A 17,338-nucleotide genomic window follows, 5' to 3' on the forward strand; every position below is an offset into this window, starting at 1 on the left:
AGCCTTTCACAGGCCAAGCATTCCCCACACGCCTGCAACATTATACATGCCTACCATACCTGTGTGTGTGTACATGTGCACATTGGATCATAGCAGATATATTATTCTGACCAGTGCAACAGTTGCGCTGTGTGTCATTTCCTCTGCTGCTGCTTGTAGCAATGATGAGAATGCTGAAATTCTCTGTGTATAACTTTAAAAAGTGGGCAAAATGTGGGTTTTTAAGCGCTTAAAAGCCTCTGAACAAATAATCCAAATACATTTTCCAAAATAAAGGTGCAAGGTTTTCATGACACATAAGCGCCAGTCTCCCTGCCTAAAATAGTCTTGCATACATTGTGATGCCATCCAAGTTACAAGCTCTCTCTCTGGAATGTCACTCTCACTTTCCCTAACGCTTCTGTCAACACAAGGAGAGGTGCAGTATCTTCGTGATATAATCTACACTACAGACCATTGGGCTATGCAGAAATTCATATACAGACATTTATAATTGTCTACAGGCAAGCAATGAAACTTAAGTGTCCAAATGTAACAAATATGACCATATCTTTTCTTCTCAAGCTCAATCCATGTGACTACACAAGAGTATAATCTGTTGTTTAGGTTGTACAGGTTTCAGGGCTGTGTGATTTGACCATGGAGATGACAATATGCTGTTTATGAACCTGCAGAGAGGATCAAGGCACCTGGAATTGTGTCAGTGGATAAATACCATTCCTGAACCAGGAGAAGATGGGGCAAAACAAATGAGAGAAGGAAAAAAATAAATGGAAGCTAGATAAATAGAGTGTAATTACAAATGATTAATAATGTGTGCTTGGTAAATTTAAGTTGTCATAGAAACGAGAATGTTTATCCAACAAAATATTCAAGTTTACACCTCAAGGGTGAACGCAATACTTGAAGTGTCTTTGGAGTGCAGATGTGGTCACATAGTCCACTACTGCCCTCCTGTGGCTGCATGATGTCAGCAGCAGCACCAAACACTGGGCTGCTCCTCACTTTATCAAAGGCAGGATATTGTAAGAGCCAACAGGGAAGAAATAGCCACACAACAGTGCAGCTTTTTTGACTGGTCAGGACCACAGAAGTCACTAAACCCACACATTCATTAAAACGTGTCATAAAACGTGTTGTTTTTAAGTTCCTCTGACAGATAATGTGGGAGGGGCTGTGGAGCTTTCGTCAACAGAAAGAAAACCCAATGATGCTACTACTACTACTACTAAACCTAAACATCGGCAGGTCACCGTTTTGTTCTGTTACAGTAATTACACTGAACGCGCGGCATTGAAACTGAACAATCACTACTAACGTTATGTGTCCATTTTACTCACAGTCGACTGTATTTTTTTTTTTTTAGCTCATAAATAAAATCAATCAATCAAGAGAGTTCACTTAAGGCGAGCTCCGCAGCAGCGTGGTTCCGGAAGTGAAAGTCCCTCTCGTTTTCCGAAGAGATAATTTGATTATTCAGCCATAACATTATAAACGTTCAAGGTCGACTTACCACAAGATACAAGATTGTGCAATTACGCCATATGCTCCTTTATAAAATGCAAATGTGTTGAATTTACCTTCTGTTTTAAGTAAAAACGTGTTTTATTTGCGGTGTCAAATAATTAACTTCATTACCCACAATCCCCAGGTGTAGAAGTGATCATTTGGGAGAATTTGGGAGAATTTATTTACCAGGAGACATTCTAAGAGAAGACGCCCGCTGTGTTGTAATAACACAATGTGCTAATCACTCAAATGTTATTATTAGTTAATTATCAAGCCCAAATAGTTTGTATTTTCCATATCCCAGCAGAACCAACAGCGGTTTAAGCGAAAACGGAAGTTGTGGTAGATGAACACTCTCGCTCGTTTCGACTGTACAGCTGTTTCACGTTACTAAATTCTGCGCAAGATATCCACGATTTACATGAAAGGCAGCGATGCAAACAGGCTCGCGAGTGAGTGGTGGTCCCCGAATAAGAACACCACTGTCTGTCCACCCTCGTCCACCATGCGGAGTGTAAAAGCGACCGACGTCGGTCGTGTATGAGGGACATTTTATGGAAGGTGGGACGAGGAGGAGGTCGTGGTGAGTGAGGCTGCTGTCTGTCTCCAGCTGAGCAGCAGGAGACAGGAGGGTTAGCACAGCTAGCTGTGAGGGTATGACGGTGTAACGGAGCAGCAACTACACGACAACCCGCTGTTTGTGTTCAGTCATGGCTGCGAACAAGAACAATCCAACGCCCGGGATGGCGGAGATCATTCAGCTTAACGTCGGTGGGACGAGGTGAGATAATGGTCATCATCATGTAGGCAATCTGAGCAAGGATTAGCAGCAACGATAATTGAGTCATTATTTAATTCCAATATCGATATCACAACCTCAACGCCAATATGAGTCAGATACAATTGCATTTTACACATTTTAAACGACTATTGTGTAACAACACATTTGTGTATATGTATTTACCACAGAGCCATAACAAGCCATTTAAAAACATCATATTCTGCTCCCATAAAAAAAATCACAAAGTGGTCTCAGTTTTACAGACAGTGCGTCGTGAAGCTTTCATGTGAAATTTAGATTTTTCACTCTTTCTTTTTTCATTATCCAATCTAGTGATTATGATCAGGATTTACTGAGTGTAATATTGGCTCATCTCCATATTGAAAACCAGCTTTTATAACAATCAATTGGTTGAGGTGTAACCAACCAATAACATGCATAAAAATAGAATTCAGAAAAACTGAGTATCTTTGGTCTTGTGGACAAAACAAAACATTTGGGAAACAATGATCATCATATTATTATCTTTTTACATTTTATGGACCAAATAATGAATCAATTAATTGGGGAAAATAATAAATGCAATACAGTACATGCAGGATACATGAATATAGTTGAAGCAGATACTTGGTTTTCATCACAGCCTGTATTATTCATTTTCTTATTATGTGTTAAGTGTGTACATTTTTTGTATGTACACACAGAAATTAGTGAATTAGATCAATAGTCAGATGATAGGTCTCCACATAAACAAAGTCGAGTTGTTATATATGTTGTGTTGTGTCTTCCTGCTCTAGGTTCAGCACCTCGAGACAGACTCTGATGTGGATCCCAGATTCATTCTTCTCAAGGTTGGTTAAATGTTGACAGTGTGTTAAACTTTGTGCAAGTGCTTTTCCAACTCCATCTCTCCACCCTCAACAAATAAGTCATCCATGTTGCTCTTGACATGTTAACATCTGACATTCAGACCAGATCAGAACTTTAAAAACAGTTCAGTTGTTATTGAGAATATTTGGCCGTGTCACAAATGTATTCATGCTGTTTGGGACTATGCACTAATTAAACCGTTTTAGTGCCGTGGCTGCAGCATACAGGAATTCAACTTAATACCACTTGAAAAGTCATAACTCGGTAATACAAAGTTTGCGCGACATAATTCACAATACTTTGCCCATGATAACAGTAATATCACGATAAAGTCACTCTGCAATTTAGTTATATATTGTAAGACAGTAATTTAATGATACATTATATCCGTCTAACTGAATAATACATGCCACTAAAATTGTAACATGCAGTATTTGGAGGATTTACATTCTTTTCATTCACTTTCAACTTCTTCTATGGCCAGCTAACAATCACGTGTCAACTACTTTGCCACTGCACGTTACCCTCATTCCTGTGATTAGCAGCATCATGAGGAGTCTGTCTGTGTAGAGCGCCATTTAAAAAGCATTTAAACATCAATATTTGGCACCAGTGAATCGAAAAAGATACCTTACAAGTCTAGACAGCGATACAGAATGTTGCCTCATGTTGTTGTCGTTATTTTTGTCTATACTTGTGATAGGAAGTGACCGGGGATTGCATTTAAATGTAATCAGTATTGGATATTTTGTTTTCATAGTTTAACAACACAAACCTATTCCTTATAATAGGATTTTTCATATATTTGACATTTGACATTTGTGTGTTTGTATTTCTTGTTATACAGTATTTATATACAGTAGATAAGTCATTTAAGTGTTGCTGCAGCTTCAGAGAGGAAAGGATTTTAAAGAGAAGCAGCCATTTGGAGCTGGTAAATACCACAATGCGAACAAGCTCAAACACTGGGCAGAGTGCACAGTTTGACAACAGCTGAGCAAGTAAAGCTGAATGCTGTCACACTGTCTGCCAGTGCACCTGTTTGCCTGCCTGCCTGTCAGTCTCTGTGCCTCCAGCTGTCTGCTGTGTGCACCCAATAGAAACTTATTTCTCATACACATGGCCTTCCGTTTCATTAACAGCAAACAAGCGCCGTCGTGTGAATCACCACAGCTGCGCTGATGTTGTCGTATACACAGTAATTGGTTTTAAGGCTTTTTGATAAAATCTTTTCACAACAAAGACGATGAGATGAGTAAAACAAACAGAAACACGTCAGACTGTTATAAATGTACTCACCTGAACACAAATGACATCCATGCATGTTGCATGTTGGACTTAAAGTTGTCGACCGGTGTGATCAAATCTCAGATCAAGATCAAGAGGGTTGTTAATACCAGGTTTGAACACGGTATTAACCTGGTATCTTGCCCATCAAGATGGTTTTTTTACAGAAAAATTAAATTGGTACAGTGTTATTCTGTATTTAAAACACTACAGAGAAAAGGGCTTTATCCCATATCTACACACAGGTTCGTTTAATTTATATGACACAATGTAACACAAGCTCTAAAGAAAAGATCTGCATCTTTGTGACAGTGATCAGACATGAATTACTAGAGAAAGTTGTCTGTTGCCCCTTTAAATATTGAACTGTTGTTATATTGTAATTGAAGAAAATAATATTTTGAAAATTTCCCAGTCCTGTTCCACATGTACAGTATGTTAATTGCTGGTAAGTAGAAGTGCTTGCAGTAACTGGGACACTTTCTGTGTGTGTTTGTTCCAGGTAGAACTCATGTTGTGGGGACCTTTATCTGTTTACACAGTCACATTATGGATACTTGGCTTCCTTATGGGGGACAAAAAAGTCACTATAACATAAATGATTACAGTTTAAAGTGGAGACATGTTGTGTGGTTAGGATAAGGTCAGGGTTAGCTCATGGTCAGGGTTAGGCCAGCAGCAGTAGTAGTTATGGTTAAGGTTAGAGTAAAGTCCAGCAAATGAATGTAACGTGCTCTGAAATCATGTAAACCAGACTGTGTGTGTGTGTGTTTCAGTTTGCTCAGTGGAAGGATATCTACTCTACGGGATGAAACTGGAGCTGTGAGTACGGCCTTTGTTGCATCTTATTACAGAAAGTAGGGCAGCATCCACAGGCCACATCAACGTTTAAAAAACATTCTCCAAAGGTTTCCTGCAGACAGGAAATGTTGACCTGATACTTATGCGTGTGCTCAGGAACCAATACAACCATTTGAGGCCAAATTGGAAGTACAGTATTCTGTGGTCCACAGTTGATTTTCTATGATTAAATATCATTCCCCTTCATGTGCTCTTTTATACTGTCACTAAAACACTAAAACATCAAAAAGTACTAAAACATTTCATGGTGACTTTCTGTTATTAACGTTATTATCAAATGATTTTGATGATTGGATACAAAGATGACCCTTTATTGACATCATAATATCCTGTACATTATGTAGGGCTGCAACAGTTAATTTGACATTTACAACTAAATTAATAAATGAAACACTTTTTTTTTCAATTTTAAAATTGTCTTATTTCTTTGCTCTTTGATGACAGTGAAATTAATATATTTGGACAAAAACAACAATTAAGGGGATTTTTCTTTGCATTTTCTGACATTGTTTGGACCAAACAACTAATCAATTAATGGAGAGCATAATCACTAGATCAATTAACATTGAACGTAATTATGAGTTGCAGCTCTAACATTATGTTCCTCACTTCCAGATATTTATTGACAGAGACCCTACAGCTTTTGCACCAATTTTGAATTTTCTCCGAACCAAAGAATTGGACCTGCGGTAAGGAGTCATGGAGGCATTCAGAAAATATAACTGAATGTTTAATTTTTAGGAAGATGTCGAGTTGTTTCTGCAGAAAACTCATGCTGCATTTTTTTCTTCTCTGGGCAGGGGCGTCAACATCAGCGTCCTGCGTCATGAAGCGGAGTTTTACGGGATAACTCCTTTAGGTAGCAGCAAGCACTCTCAGCACAAACACTGATGCTTACACAATAGCAACACACATTCTGTCTTTAAAATCAAATTTCACATAGGTGAAAACCTTCAAAGTGGTAACTCAATACTCAAACCCAATATTGTTTTACTTCCTGTTTTTCTAACTTCCCTACATTGTCTGCTGATTCAAGTATTGAACTAATCAGTGATACCGATGCCATAAACGATAAGTACAGTGGCTCATAGCGTACTTCACAACATATTAGTACTACAACTGCTTCCCTTTTAAGTTTAACCCTTGCTGTATTTACTGATTGTGTGAAGAAATAACAATAAGAATCTGTTACAAGAGCTATTCAGTATAATAGTCTTTATACCACCACTTTTATGTGTCCTATGCATCTTAATTTGCATTTTATTTATTATAGTTATGTACAGTGAGCTCATCATGCTTGTGAGCTCAGCACATAAGTACTGCTGTTTTTATGACAGTGATCACATTATTATAACATCTGGAACTGCTCGGGACATAAGAATGGACCTTTACCCCATAAAGGAAATACAAATTGGTATTAAGTAAGAGCTCTGTGCGATTGTGTGTGTATTTGTGCAGTGCGACGCCTGTTGCTATGTGAGGAACTGGAGCGCTCATCGTGTGGAAGTGTTCTCTTCCATGGTTACCTGCCACCCCCAGGTAAAGACATGAATCAGGACCAAAGCTAGACTTGACACGTTAGTTATTGATACTGATGTTTCACTGAAAAATATCTGTCTTCAGAAATGACCTGTTTCCCATTTACACAGTAGTTTATACGTAAATACCAACAAATGAGCAGGAAAGTTCTATTTATAAATCACATGAAACCTCTCATTGACAGCCATCCCTGCTCGTAAATCCAGCCCGGTTCCATCTGCCTCTGGTTGCTTGTCAGAAGAGCGGCCGGGTCCAAGTGGAGCGGAGGCTGTAACCCGCGTTGGTCCTCCTCCTCACTCGTCTCTTCCTGGCTCACCTGGAATAGATGACACTCGCCAAGTGGGTGAGTGACCTGCGGCCGCTTTATGAATGCAAGAGAAAGAGAAGATAAAATATTGGTGATAATCTCAAACATTTGTTAAAAACAGTTGACCCTCACATGCTTAACTCCTGTTTTGTCACAATTATGACAACATTTAACGCAGTGGAATCCCTCTTTACTCTGTTTTGGGTTACTAGTCTTATTGGTCACAATAAACCCACCCCCCGTCATAAGTGGTTTTATTTCTAGAACAGCAAAAGTCGTTCTGAACTAGGCAGTAAAGTGGCATTAATATAACAATATTTCAATATCATATGCCAAATTAATGTTGTTACAAAAATCGAACAAAAACGTCCTTATCGTCAACTTTACAGTTCAAAAGCCGTCAATGCTTTAGTCTGAGTCCCCAAGTCTAAGTCATCAGTGTTCAAGGTCAAGTTAAGTCACAAGTCCTGACTAGTCTGAGTCCTATAACACAGGATGAAACCATTATGTGGTTATCTGGTTATTAAAGAATGCATTTGTGTGTATCCTGTGTGTGTCTGTGTGTGTGTAGGTCCCACCGTTGACCCCAGAAAGGTGTTGATCATAGCAGGACACCACAACTGGATTGTAGCAGCCTATGCACACTATGTCATCTGCTACAGGTAATACTCAACAACACGGCAAATTAAAAAGTTTCCTCATTTGCTCCACAGTTCACAGGAGAGAGACTTTAAATTATTTATGTTTGGAAAATGGCATCATTACCGCTCCATCTCAAGTTTCTCATTCATTATTAATGTTCTGCAGCTGTACCTGTGCACTCGGTCTCAGCTCCTATTTGCATTTTCATTAAAGAAGCGGACAAGTTACTCTACATTTGTTTCTGAAACTCTTGCCTGACTTGTCACTAACCAACCTTTCCACCTGCATTCTACTGCACATGACCTCAGACAGGCAGCTGAAGCAGAAATGAGAGCCAGACGTTAGCGAGGGGAGTCACAGAAAGGGCAGCCAAATTCCACAGTTCTACTACAGATAATAGAACGTTTTTGGGGGCAGGTGCAAGCTTTAATTACGACACTCATCCTTACATGGGACAATACAATCAGATTAAAGGAATTTAATCTGACTCACATCAAGCCTCCGCAAGGAAGCACTGATTGTCTTAGTCTCTGAGGTGGAAATGCAGAAGAAAAAACTATGAAAATGAAATCAGTTGTGATCTCATTACAGGATAAAGGAATCTTCTGGATGGCAGCAGGTTTTTTCCTCCCCCTACCTTGACTGGACCATTGAGCGTATAGCGCTCAATGCCAAGGTGGTGGGAGGTCCACATGGAGACAAGGACAAGATGGTGGCCGCCGCCTCTGAAAGCAGCATTATCCTCTGGAGCATCCAAGATGGCGGCAGTGGTAATGAGATAGGTACGTTTACATGACAGAGCTGTAGACCTTCTGGTCCATTGAGAGGAGTTTACAGCAGGGGTGTCAAACTCATTTTTGTTCAGGGGCCACATACAGCACAATTTCATCTCAAGTGGGCCGGACCAGTAACAATAGTGACCAACAAGAAGTCCTTTGTTTTTTCTCCTTTGTTTTACATTTAATGAAGGATATTTTAGTGCAATTGCAACAATATCATGCTTAAATTTACTATTTGCACATCACACTGGACCTATACAGGCACAAACATTTAGTCACAGGTATCTGGAAGTGAAAAATATTGCATTTGACATTACGTTTAGATTGTAATCGTAGTGTGAAATTTTCACAAATTCATCCTGTGGGCCAGATTGGACCCTCTGGCGGGCCGATTCTGGCCCCCGGGCCGTATGTTTGACACCCCTGGTTTACAGGAAAGTAAAAAATTAATTCTCCAATTCTCCGTCTCCCTCTCCACCTGCTCAGGTGTGTTCAGTCTCGGTGTACCAGTCGATGATCTCTTTTTCATCGGGAATCAGCTGGTGGCTACGAGCCACACGGGGAAAGTGGGCGTGTGGAACGCTGTTACACAACACTGGCAGGTACGAGGTCATATACTGTATGCATGTATACATGATTTCATATACAGCTAGGCTCTATTTGGAACAGTGAAATGCTGCAATGTCCGTGTTTCTGTTTGTATTGGGGTTTCTGGATCATGGTTTGGGTTTGGTTTGTTTGGCTCTTTAGGGAGAAGAAAACTTTTCCAGTGTTCTCTCTTTCTTTTCTCTGGTTTGCCACAATAAGTGTCCTACATCCAGAGATTTGATAGTAAATTAAATCGTATGTGAACAACAGGGCTGTGGTCTCTGTTTCCTAGTGGTTTTTACTTTTGTGTTTAGTCTCCGTCTACTCCTCCATTGTCATGGGAACAAAGCTCAGTAGAAATGGCTGTGTGCAAAGTTGACGCCTTGTGAAAATCTCTAGTGTACACATGCAAACACAGCTTGTGTATTACCAGCATTATAAGCACATTTAAACAGAGCACTCTCATCTGTGTGAGAGTGCTTTGGGTGACACATACTTGTATTTTATGACTCTGATTGTGAGTTCATTGTGTGTATTAGGTTCAGGATGTGGTTCCCATTACCAGTTGTGACACAGCAGGATCCTTCTTACTACTGGGCTGCAACAATGGCTCCATCTACTACATTGGTATATACACACACCACACACACACTCACATATGACTACGTCAGTGCATGTCCCATGGTGTTCAAGAAGTACAGTGGAGATTCCTTGTTGTAGAAGAGTTGCAGCAAGTGATGCGTATGGTGTTTTCTTATCTTCTTCTCAGATATGCAGAAGTTTCCACTGAGGATGAAGGATAATGATCTTCTGGTGACTGAACTCTATCATGACCCTTCGAACGATGCCATCACTGCGCTGTCTGTCTACCTCACGCCTAAAACCAGTGAGCACAGTAACTATGCACGGTCTTACACTGAGATCACTCTATTTGCAGAGCAGAACTGTTTTCATGAAACTTCAGACAACTGCTAGCACCAGAAACATTATAACTCGGAAGGCAAGGAAACGTATCCACCAATCTTGCTGAAGTGACGCAAGAGCACAGTCGAGGTTCACACCGATTTGGGACCGATAGATGAAATTAAGACAAGCATGGATTATATCATGTCAATACACAGGATTACATAAATCTATTTCTTCGAGTACTGTTGCAAGTGAAAACAAAGCAGATCAGCAGAAAAAAGGCAATTTAATGAAGAAGAATTCCCTGCAGAAAAAGGTCATTAAAGTATTTTATAATCAGATAGCATGTCTGATTGAAAATGCAGGTCTTGCATCACCCTGAAGTTTTTTTTTTCTTTTTTCACTGGACTTCTTTAACAGGAATATGTGATTCATCACGTGATCACAACTTCCCTAGCAACGGCCTGTGTAATACGCCACTAAGCAGCAGAGTTTTACACAGAAATACCAGATGGAAGAATAATAGAACAACCAAGAATCAAGAATTCAACCAAATAAACATTGTTTCTGTGTATTTATGATGTATTTTTCTCTCTCTCTGCTCTCAGGTGTGAGTGGAAACTGGATAGAGATCGCCTACGGGACAAGCAGCGGTGCAGTGAGAGTGATCGTGCAGCACCCAGAGACAGTGGGATCAGGACCGCAGCTCTTTCAGACGTTCACTGTGCACAGGAGCCCAGTGACAAAGATTATGTTGTCCGAGAAGCATCTGGTTTCAGGTGCGGAGGGTACAAACTATCGACACCAATCATCTCTTGATCGTCGTCGTCTCCTATCTGTGTGTGCAGTAAACTTGTGACTAAAATCCTATGTGGTTGTTTTGTCTTTTTTGGCATGTGACAGTGTGTGCGGACAACAACCATGTTCGAACATGGACGGTGACCCGTTTCAGAGGGATGATCTCTACACAGCCCGGCTCCACCCCTCTGGCCTCCTTCAAAATACTGTCCCTGGAGGAGACAGAGAGCCACGGCAGCTACTGCTCTGGGAATGATATAGGTGAGAGAAATAAGAAAGTTAAGAGTAGAAGAGACAGGATAAATGTCAAAGAAGAACAGATGTAAAGCTAATGCAACTAAGAAAATATTTGATTACTAATCAACAGACGTAATCTACTATTTTTGTAACGTTTTCAAGTTGTCCAACTGTCCCAATAGTTGGGACACGATATCTCAAAAACACCTGCCGACTGTATGTTACTATTGCTGTCATTGATTCTCTATGAGAATGTCAAACAACTAATGTACCAATTATGTATAGTGTTTAAAATTTAAACAGGGAATGTCTTTAAAAAGACATGTTTCCATTACCTACTGTCATTAATTTTCCCAACTATTGAATATTTAACGATCACATTTGGAGATTTTCTGGATCACACATGTTCACAACAGCAGGAACATTTCCAGAACAATCAGGAGAGGGGCTGCACGTTCTGAATTCTCACATGGGCTCACTGAGACATTTTCTGATCTTGCAGGAATTTAGCGATACCTCGCATACCTGCAAATGCACCTCTGGACTCATTCAGTTAAGTGTCTTCACGGTCTTACAGAAGCTTTGGTGTTTTTTCTGCTCTCAGGTCCATTTGGAGAGAGAGATGATCAGCAGGTCTTCATTCAGAAGGTCATTCCCATCACCAACAAACTGTTTGTGAGGCTTTCATCAACTGGAAAACGGTACAGTGTCCTCTGCCTCTCTGTATTTGTACTCACCTTTATGTGACTTTGTCTTTTATGGACACAGTCTGGGAGAAAGGAGCGTGTATGTATGCACGATACTTCCTCTCCCAAGTCTCCTCCTTTCCCTGCATTCAACCTTTTGTTTGACCTTTGAGGTTCTTGTTGTTTGTCAGGATCTGTGAAGTGCAATCAGTGGACGGGACCACAATCTCATGCTTCATGGTGCGGGAGTGCGAAGGTTCCAGTCGGATGGGGTCGCGACCTCGGCGCTACCTGTTTACCGGTCATGGCAACGGGAGCATCCAGATGTGGGACCTGACGACGGCGATGGACACGGCTAACAAAGGAGAGGAGCGGAAAAAAGAGGGTGAGGAGGCGGAGACTGTCGACGAGAACATCACAGTGTGCGTTAATGAGAGAGGAGACAAAGAATAACAGGCTGTAATGATGTTTATATTTGCTCACATCGTGTTGGAGCAGCGTTAAGTACATTTCCCCAGGATTAAATGCCAGTTCCCTTTGATGAGATGAAGCTGCTCTTGTGTTTGAAAGATGTCGGCGGGCCCACAGAGGAGGAACTGCTGCAGCTGTTGGATCAGTGTGATCTGAGCACCTCCCGCTGTGCTACACCAAACATAAGTCCCGCCCCCTCCGTGCTGCACCACACACGGCTGCGAGAGTCCTGTTCAAGGTTGGAAAGAAACTTCACCGTCACCACATAAAAGACAGACACAAAGAGGGAAACATGTAGACAGGGTTTAACTCATTATGTGCAGAATGTTTATTATTATTATTATTACCATATTTATTATAAATATGGTAAGGATTGTCCTGTCTTTATGTCTTTCAGTCTGCAGTTACAGGCCCAGGAGTCTATTCCTGAGACTCAGGCTACTTATGCGGCTGTGCGGCCCTACAGAGAGAGCCCCCTGCTGGCCCGCGCTCGACGCACTGAGTCCTTCCACAGTGCCCGGTGAAATATTTGTCCATATATTGTACTTTGGGGTTGGATTATTTTTGTTCTATTTAAGTGCTTGTGGGTTATTCAGAGCTGCAGGGACATTAGTACACGACACTGTTTAACATGTACTTTTGACTCTTTTCACATACATTATGTTGTGGTGGAAGAATTCATAGTGAAAGAGGAGAGCAGTTTTTTTGTGAAGCTAAGCTCTAAGTGTGGAAAAGGAAGCAATAGACTCCTGTGGTCCCAGTTTGCATCATCATCTGTAGTGCAAATGTTATTTTTTGGCTTATTCATTAATGGCTGTCCAGATGAAAAGATTAAAATAAGATAAATAACAGCCCTGAACTTTAACTAAAGCCAGTCTTAATGTGTGTCCTCCAGTAAGGTAATAATCAGACCACACTTGTGGCATCCATCCACCTTTCCCACTAACAACTAAAATGCATTTATATATTTTTTTTTTTAACAGAGACTTCCAGAACTTCTGCCTGACCCGAGGTGTTTTGGACAGCACGCGTCCAACGTCTGCCCAGGAACCCAGTCAGGTCACCGATGTCCGCCGTTCACTCTGTGATTTTGGGCCCGAGGACAGTGAGAGGAGAGCTTCAGTGCTGGAGCTCTGGGGTTGCCGAACAGTCGCTGCGAGTTCTAGCGCAGCAAGTGCTGGGGTCTTGACTGGCGCTGGTGTTTCTGGGATGAAGACAGAAGGAGGTCAAGAAACTTCACGGCAACCGCCAGACAGCCCGATTCCGGGGGGTGACGTCAGGAAGAAGGTGCTTGTTGCAGACGAAGGAGAGGCTCTGGCCTCGGGCGGAGAGGGGGCGAAGGCAGAGGGTTGTGTGAGGAAAAGGGGAGTACTGGAGGGAGGCTTTCTAGGGAGGAAGAGAACTCCACCAGTTCCTCACCTCTCCTCCCTCCCCTCTGGATCTGACGGTGGTGGCAGTGACTCATCGGCTAACGCCTCTCCCTCCCCAACCAAACTGGCCTCCTCCACCTCGCCACGGCACAAGAAGCTGGCCCCTGAGCCACCCAATCAGGACAGCAGCCTGTGAAAACTCAGTGTTGTCCACCACAGATTTCTTCTGATGGAATGAGGCTGTAGAGGCAAGTTATCGGTGCATGGGGGACTCACTGTTTCAGACATGAATATAAAGTACAGTTCAGTCTGTTTCCTGTGTGAGCCCACTCATAATCAGTCGGTGAATCACCATCTGGTCTGAAGGCTGAAAAAGGATTCATTGGAACATGTGTCATGTTCCAATGTGTTCCCTTATATCTGTAGTAGGAAATATCTTTAAAAAAAAAAACACTTGCTGAGTCTCATCCCCAGGTTGTAATATTTCGGTATGGAGGCTCTTTGAGATTAGCTCCTCCCACTAGATGATCATGTACAGACACACATACTTTGTACATGATAGATACTCACGATACTCAAGGCATACGCTTCATCTCTGAAAGTTTGTGCCCATATTGACGTGGGGTTTTATTGTGTTGATTGATCCTATACTACTTTCTTTTTAAGGTTTAATGGGCGTGCACATAGAGCTGCTTAGTAGAACAGCCAGTAAGAACACAGTCTTTCTCTCTGATAGGACACTATCTGTTCAGTCCATCTGAGTCCAACCTTTGCACTAAAATTTAAAAGATTCCCTGCAGGTGCTGTAAGGATATTGTGCGCCCTATATAATGTGTCATTGTAAGTGTCACACTCACAATGACCTTTACATTCGAAAGTGTAAAGACCAACAACATTTGTACCACATTGGAAGATTGTCTCCTCCAGGTTTTCACAATAATGTGACGGACGGACACAAATCTCACAAGCGAAACTCATGAGAACATTTTACTTAATCAGTTACTTGAATTCCAAAATGTCCCAAAAATACAAGACCAGCTGACGGCAACAACAGTGAAGACAGTTTGTAGCTTCAGTAGTAAAATAGTGTTAACTATGCAACAGTGGAGTTATGACGCACATCAGCTGAAAACTACGCTGTAACTGTTGAATGTTAGGTTGTTAGATGTCTGATTTTCACTGCAGCTGCTTGTTCTCAGTTGCACAGAATTATTTACAGCTTGTTGTGACACAAAGAGGAGCATAACACTGTCAGAAGCGTGTGACATTTACTGCATCACATGTGCAACAATGAGGGCGAAACGTGTGAAAACGTGAAGTTGAGATGGAGATTTATCAATATACAAAAATATAAAGGTACAGTTTCACTACGGCAGATGACTTAAGGTACATTTAAAATCTAATTAGATTTTTTTAACATCAAAAACACTGAATTGTCTTTCAGCCCTTCACACTATCTTTAAATAAACAAAAATGTAATCATACTCATTTATGAAATAATACTTCTACCCCTCAATCAAACACTATAGTTGCAGTTTTAGAGCTTTTTTTTTTAAAGCTTCTTATTCAACTATTTCTTTAATTAGAAGATATTTTTATCATTAACACAGCCAAGGTAAACATTAACGCCTGTATCAGTGAATGTCATCATAGGTGGTCAGTGTTTTAACTGTCATAGAGGAGCAGAAAAGCCAAAAAAAAAAAACCCAAACATTCACTTTTAAGAGCCTGAGTACACGGAACACTTATTTCTCACAACTGTCTTTCTCACAGTAGTGCCTGTGCAACGTTTCACACGATTGTTCATTATTTGCAGTATCACAATAGAACTACACTCAACTCAATACAAGGACCTTACACTACATCACTTTACTCCCACTGGAACATGTTTTGATGTGTCTTGTGTTGTGGATGACTGTTGTAGTGCCTTATTTAACGCGTGTGTGTGTGTGTGTGTGTGTGATGATGAATTTTGTGTGGGCCCGTTTGTGTGTTTGGTTAAAATGATTCAGATAAAAGAGGTGAGAATGGTCTAGATTGACAGCAGGTCAAATTACATCTGTGAGATGTTAGACGTCATACATTGACGGTAAAGAATCCTAAAGGAGGATATAACTGGAAAGTCCCACTCCGACTCCTGGGAAACATCTTGAAGTGTGTGAAGACAAAACAGTATATGCTCTGTAGAGCGTTCACACATGCACTGAAGTCTGCACATTTTCCCTGAAATTGTGCAGCAGGGCCTGGTTTTATGTAGCTGTAACAGAAGGCGTGGCATGCATTAAGTTAAAGTAGCAACATTTTTGAGCTATATGGCAAACAAGATTCTCATAAAAACACAATTTCACATCAGTCAATATCGATAAATGTGTATAAATGTCAAGTAAATTAGAGATTTTTGCTCTTGATTGATTATTGCCTGTTAATTGTGGTGTTAAAGTTCTTTATTGGCAAAAAGGAGAAACCTATTACATGTAACTGCTGTTAAATGCCACTCAAAGGAAATTATACTCCTCTATAATTATTGTTGTATTGAGTTAAACCTTCTTCTTTGCACTTCAGATCCCCTGAAACATCTCCACTCTGTTTGTTTGTTTGTTTGTTTGGGTCAAAGATATTTATGGTACTTTGTAAGGACAATGTGTAAAAAAATTAAAACAATCAGAATTACAAAAAAAGCAGCTGTCCTGCAATGTTAATTATAATTTGCCAAATCCTGCAGCTTTGTAACCACATAGATTATGTATCATAAAAAATATATATATATAAACTGACTTTATGTTTAAAACATATAAATGTCCATACTGGTTTATATGTGGGCAAAGTAGACAAACTCCTAACATGGATGCATTGATGTGTGTGTGTGTGTGTGTGTGTGTGTGATGCTGTGTTGATACTTACACTGTTGTTCATTATACGTCTTTAATAATCGTACATAATGCCTATATTGATCTCACAACGCTATTGACCTAACGACATTTGCACTTGCACTATTAAGACAGATATTTAAGTAACTTTATAATGTTTATTTTACATATGATAGAGAGTTTTAAAGTGTACAGTATGTATGTCAACACACGACTGACGGTCGTCTGTAAATAATGTCTGTGTTGTCGCTCAGTTCCTCTCTGGCTATGTTTACATTACATTACAATAAAGCCAGACACTAGTGAGCTAAAAAAAAAAGTACATATTTGTTTAAACTGCTCTGCACATTATTGTTTTACTTTTTATTTTTATTTTTTTTATAGAAATGCTTCATTATGTTGTGATATCACATTGTTTTATTGCCTACAGTCCTTATTAAACAATGTATAATTGTATGACGTGGGATCAGTTCACGTTGTCTTCATTTACTTTGTGTGTTTTTTAATATGTATACATTTGTTTTTGCATATTGCTAGAGAACAAAATGACCCAGCAGCCTATTGTGGCCCAGCTCGTGGTCCCACCACAAACACCGAGGAAAAAACCTGGACAAACACTTTTCACTGTCCCTCAAAGATTCCCACATTAATTCCTACACTAGTACTGACCATGAATGCAACACTAGGTTTGAGAGCATTGATTTTGTTTTCTGTTAAATTCACTTTGTGATGTGTGCAGGTCATATATGTGACAAATATTTCTATATTCAACTCATTTATTTTTAATTTTTAGACGGAAACAATTGTGATGGCAACCACTTTTTGGCCTTTTATGCATTT

The 17,338-nt window shown here is 40.4% G+C and overlaps 1 protein-coding gene across 2 annotated transcripts; it reads left to right on the forward strand.

The window, feature by feature from the left end:
• Window positions 1–1,381: 1,381 nt before the first annotated feature.
• kctd3 (potassium channel tetramerization domain containing 3) lies at window positions 1,382–16,957 on the forward strand. Of its 2 annotated transcripts, XM_044015704.1 has the most exons (19): window positions 1,382–2,290; window positions 3,088–3,141; window positions 5,224–5,269; window positions 5,924–5,997; window positions 6,109–6,167; window positions 6,767–6,847; window positions 7,032–7,190; window positions 7,726–7,816; window positions 8,388–8,578; window positions 9,062–9,177; window positions 9,703–9,790; window positions 9,933–10,049; window positions 10,678–10,848; window positions 10,973–11,128; window positions 11,709–11,805; window positions 11,982–12,175; window positions 12,361–12,499; window positions 12,659–12,781; window positions 13,245–16,957. In XM_044015704.1, exons 1-19 carry the CDS (start codon window positions 2,220–2,222, stop codon window positions 13,825–13,827), a joined length of 2,610 nt encoding a protein of 869 aa, XP_043871639.1. In that variant the 5' UTR covers window positions 1,382–2,219; the 3' UTR covers window positions 13,828–16,957. The 2 variants fall into 2 exon arrangements, with proteins under 2 accessions (XP_043871639.1, XP_043871640.1); XM_044015705.1 differs by lacking the exons at window positions 1,382–2,290; window positions 5,924–5,997.
• Window positions 16,958–17,338: the final 381 nt, after the last annotated feature.

This window comes from Solea senegalensis, unplaced genomic scaffold (assembly GCF_019176455.1).
Source record: "Solea senegalensis isolate Sse05_10M unplaced genomic scaffold, IFAPA_SoseM_1 scf7180000013775, whole genome shotgun sequence".
Taxonomy (NCBI): domain Eukaryota; kingdom Metazoa; phylum Chordata; class Actinopteri; order Pleuronectiformes; family Soleidae; genus Solea; species Solea senegalensis.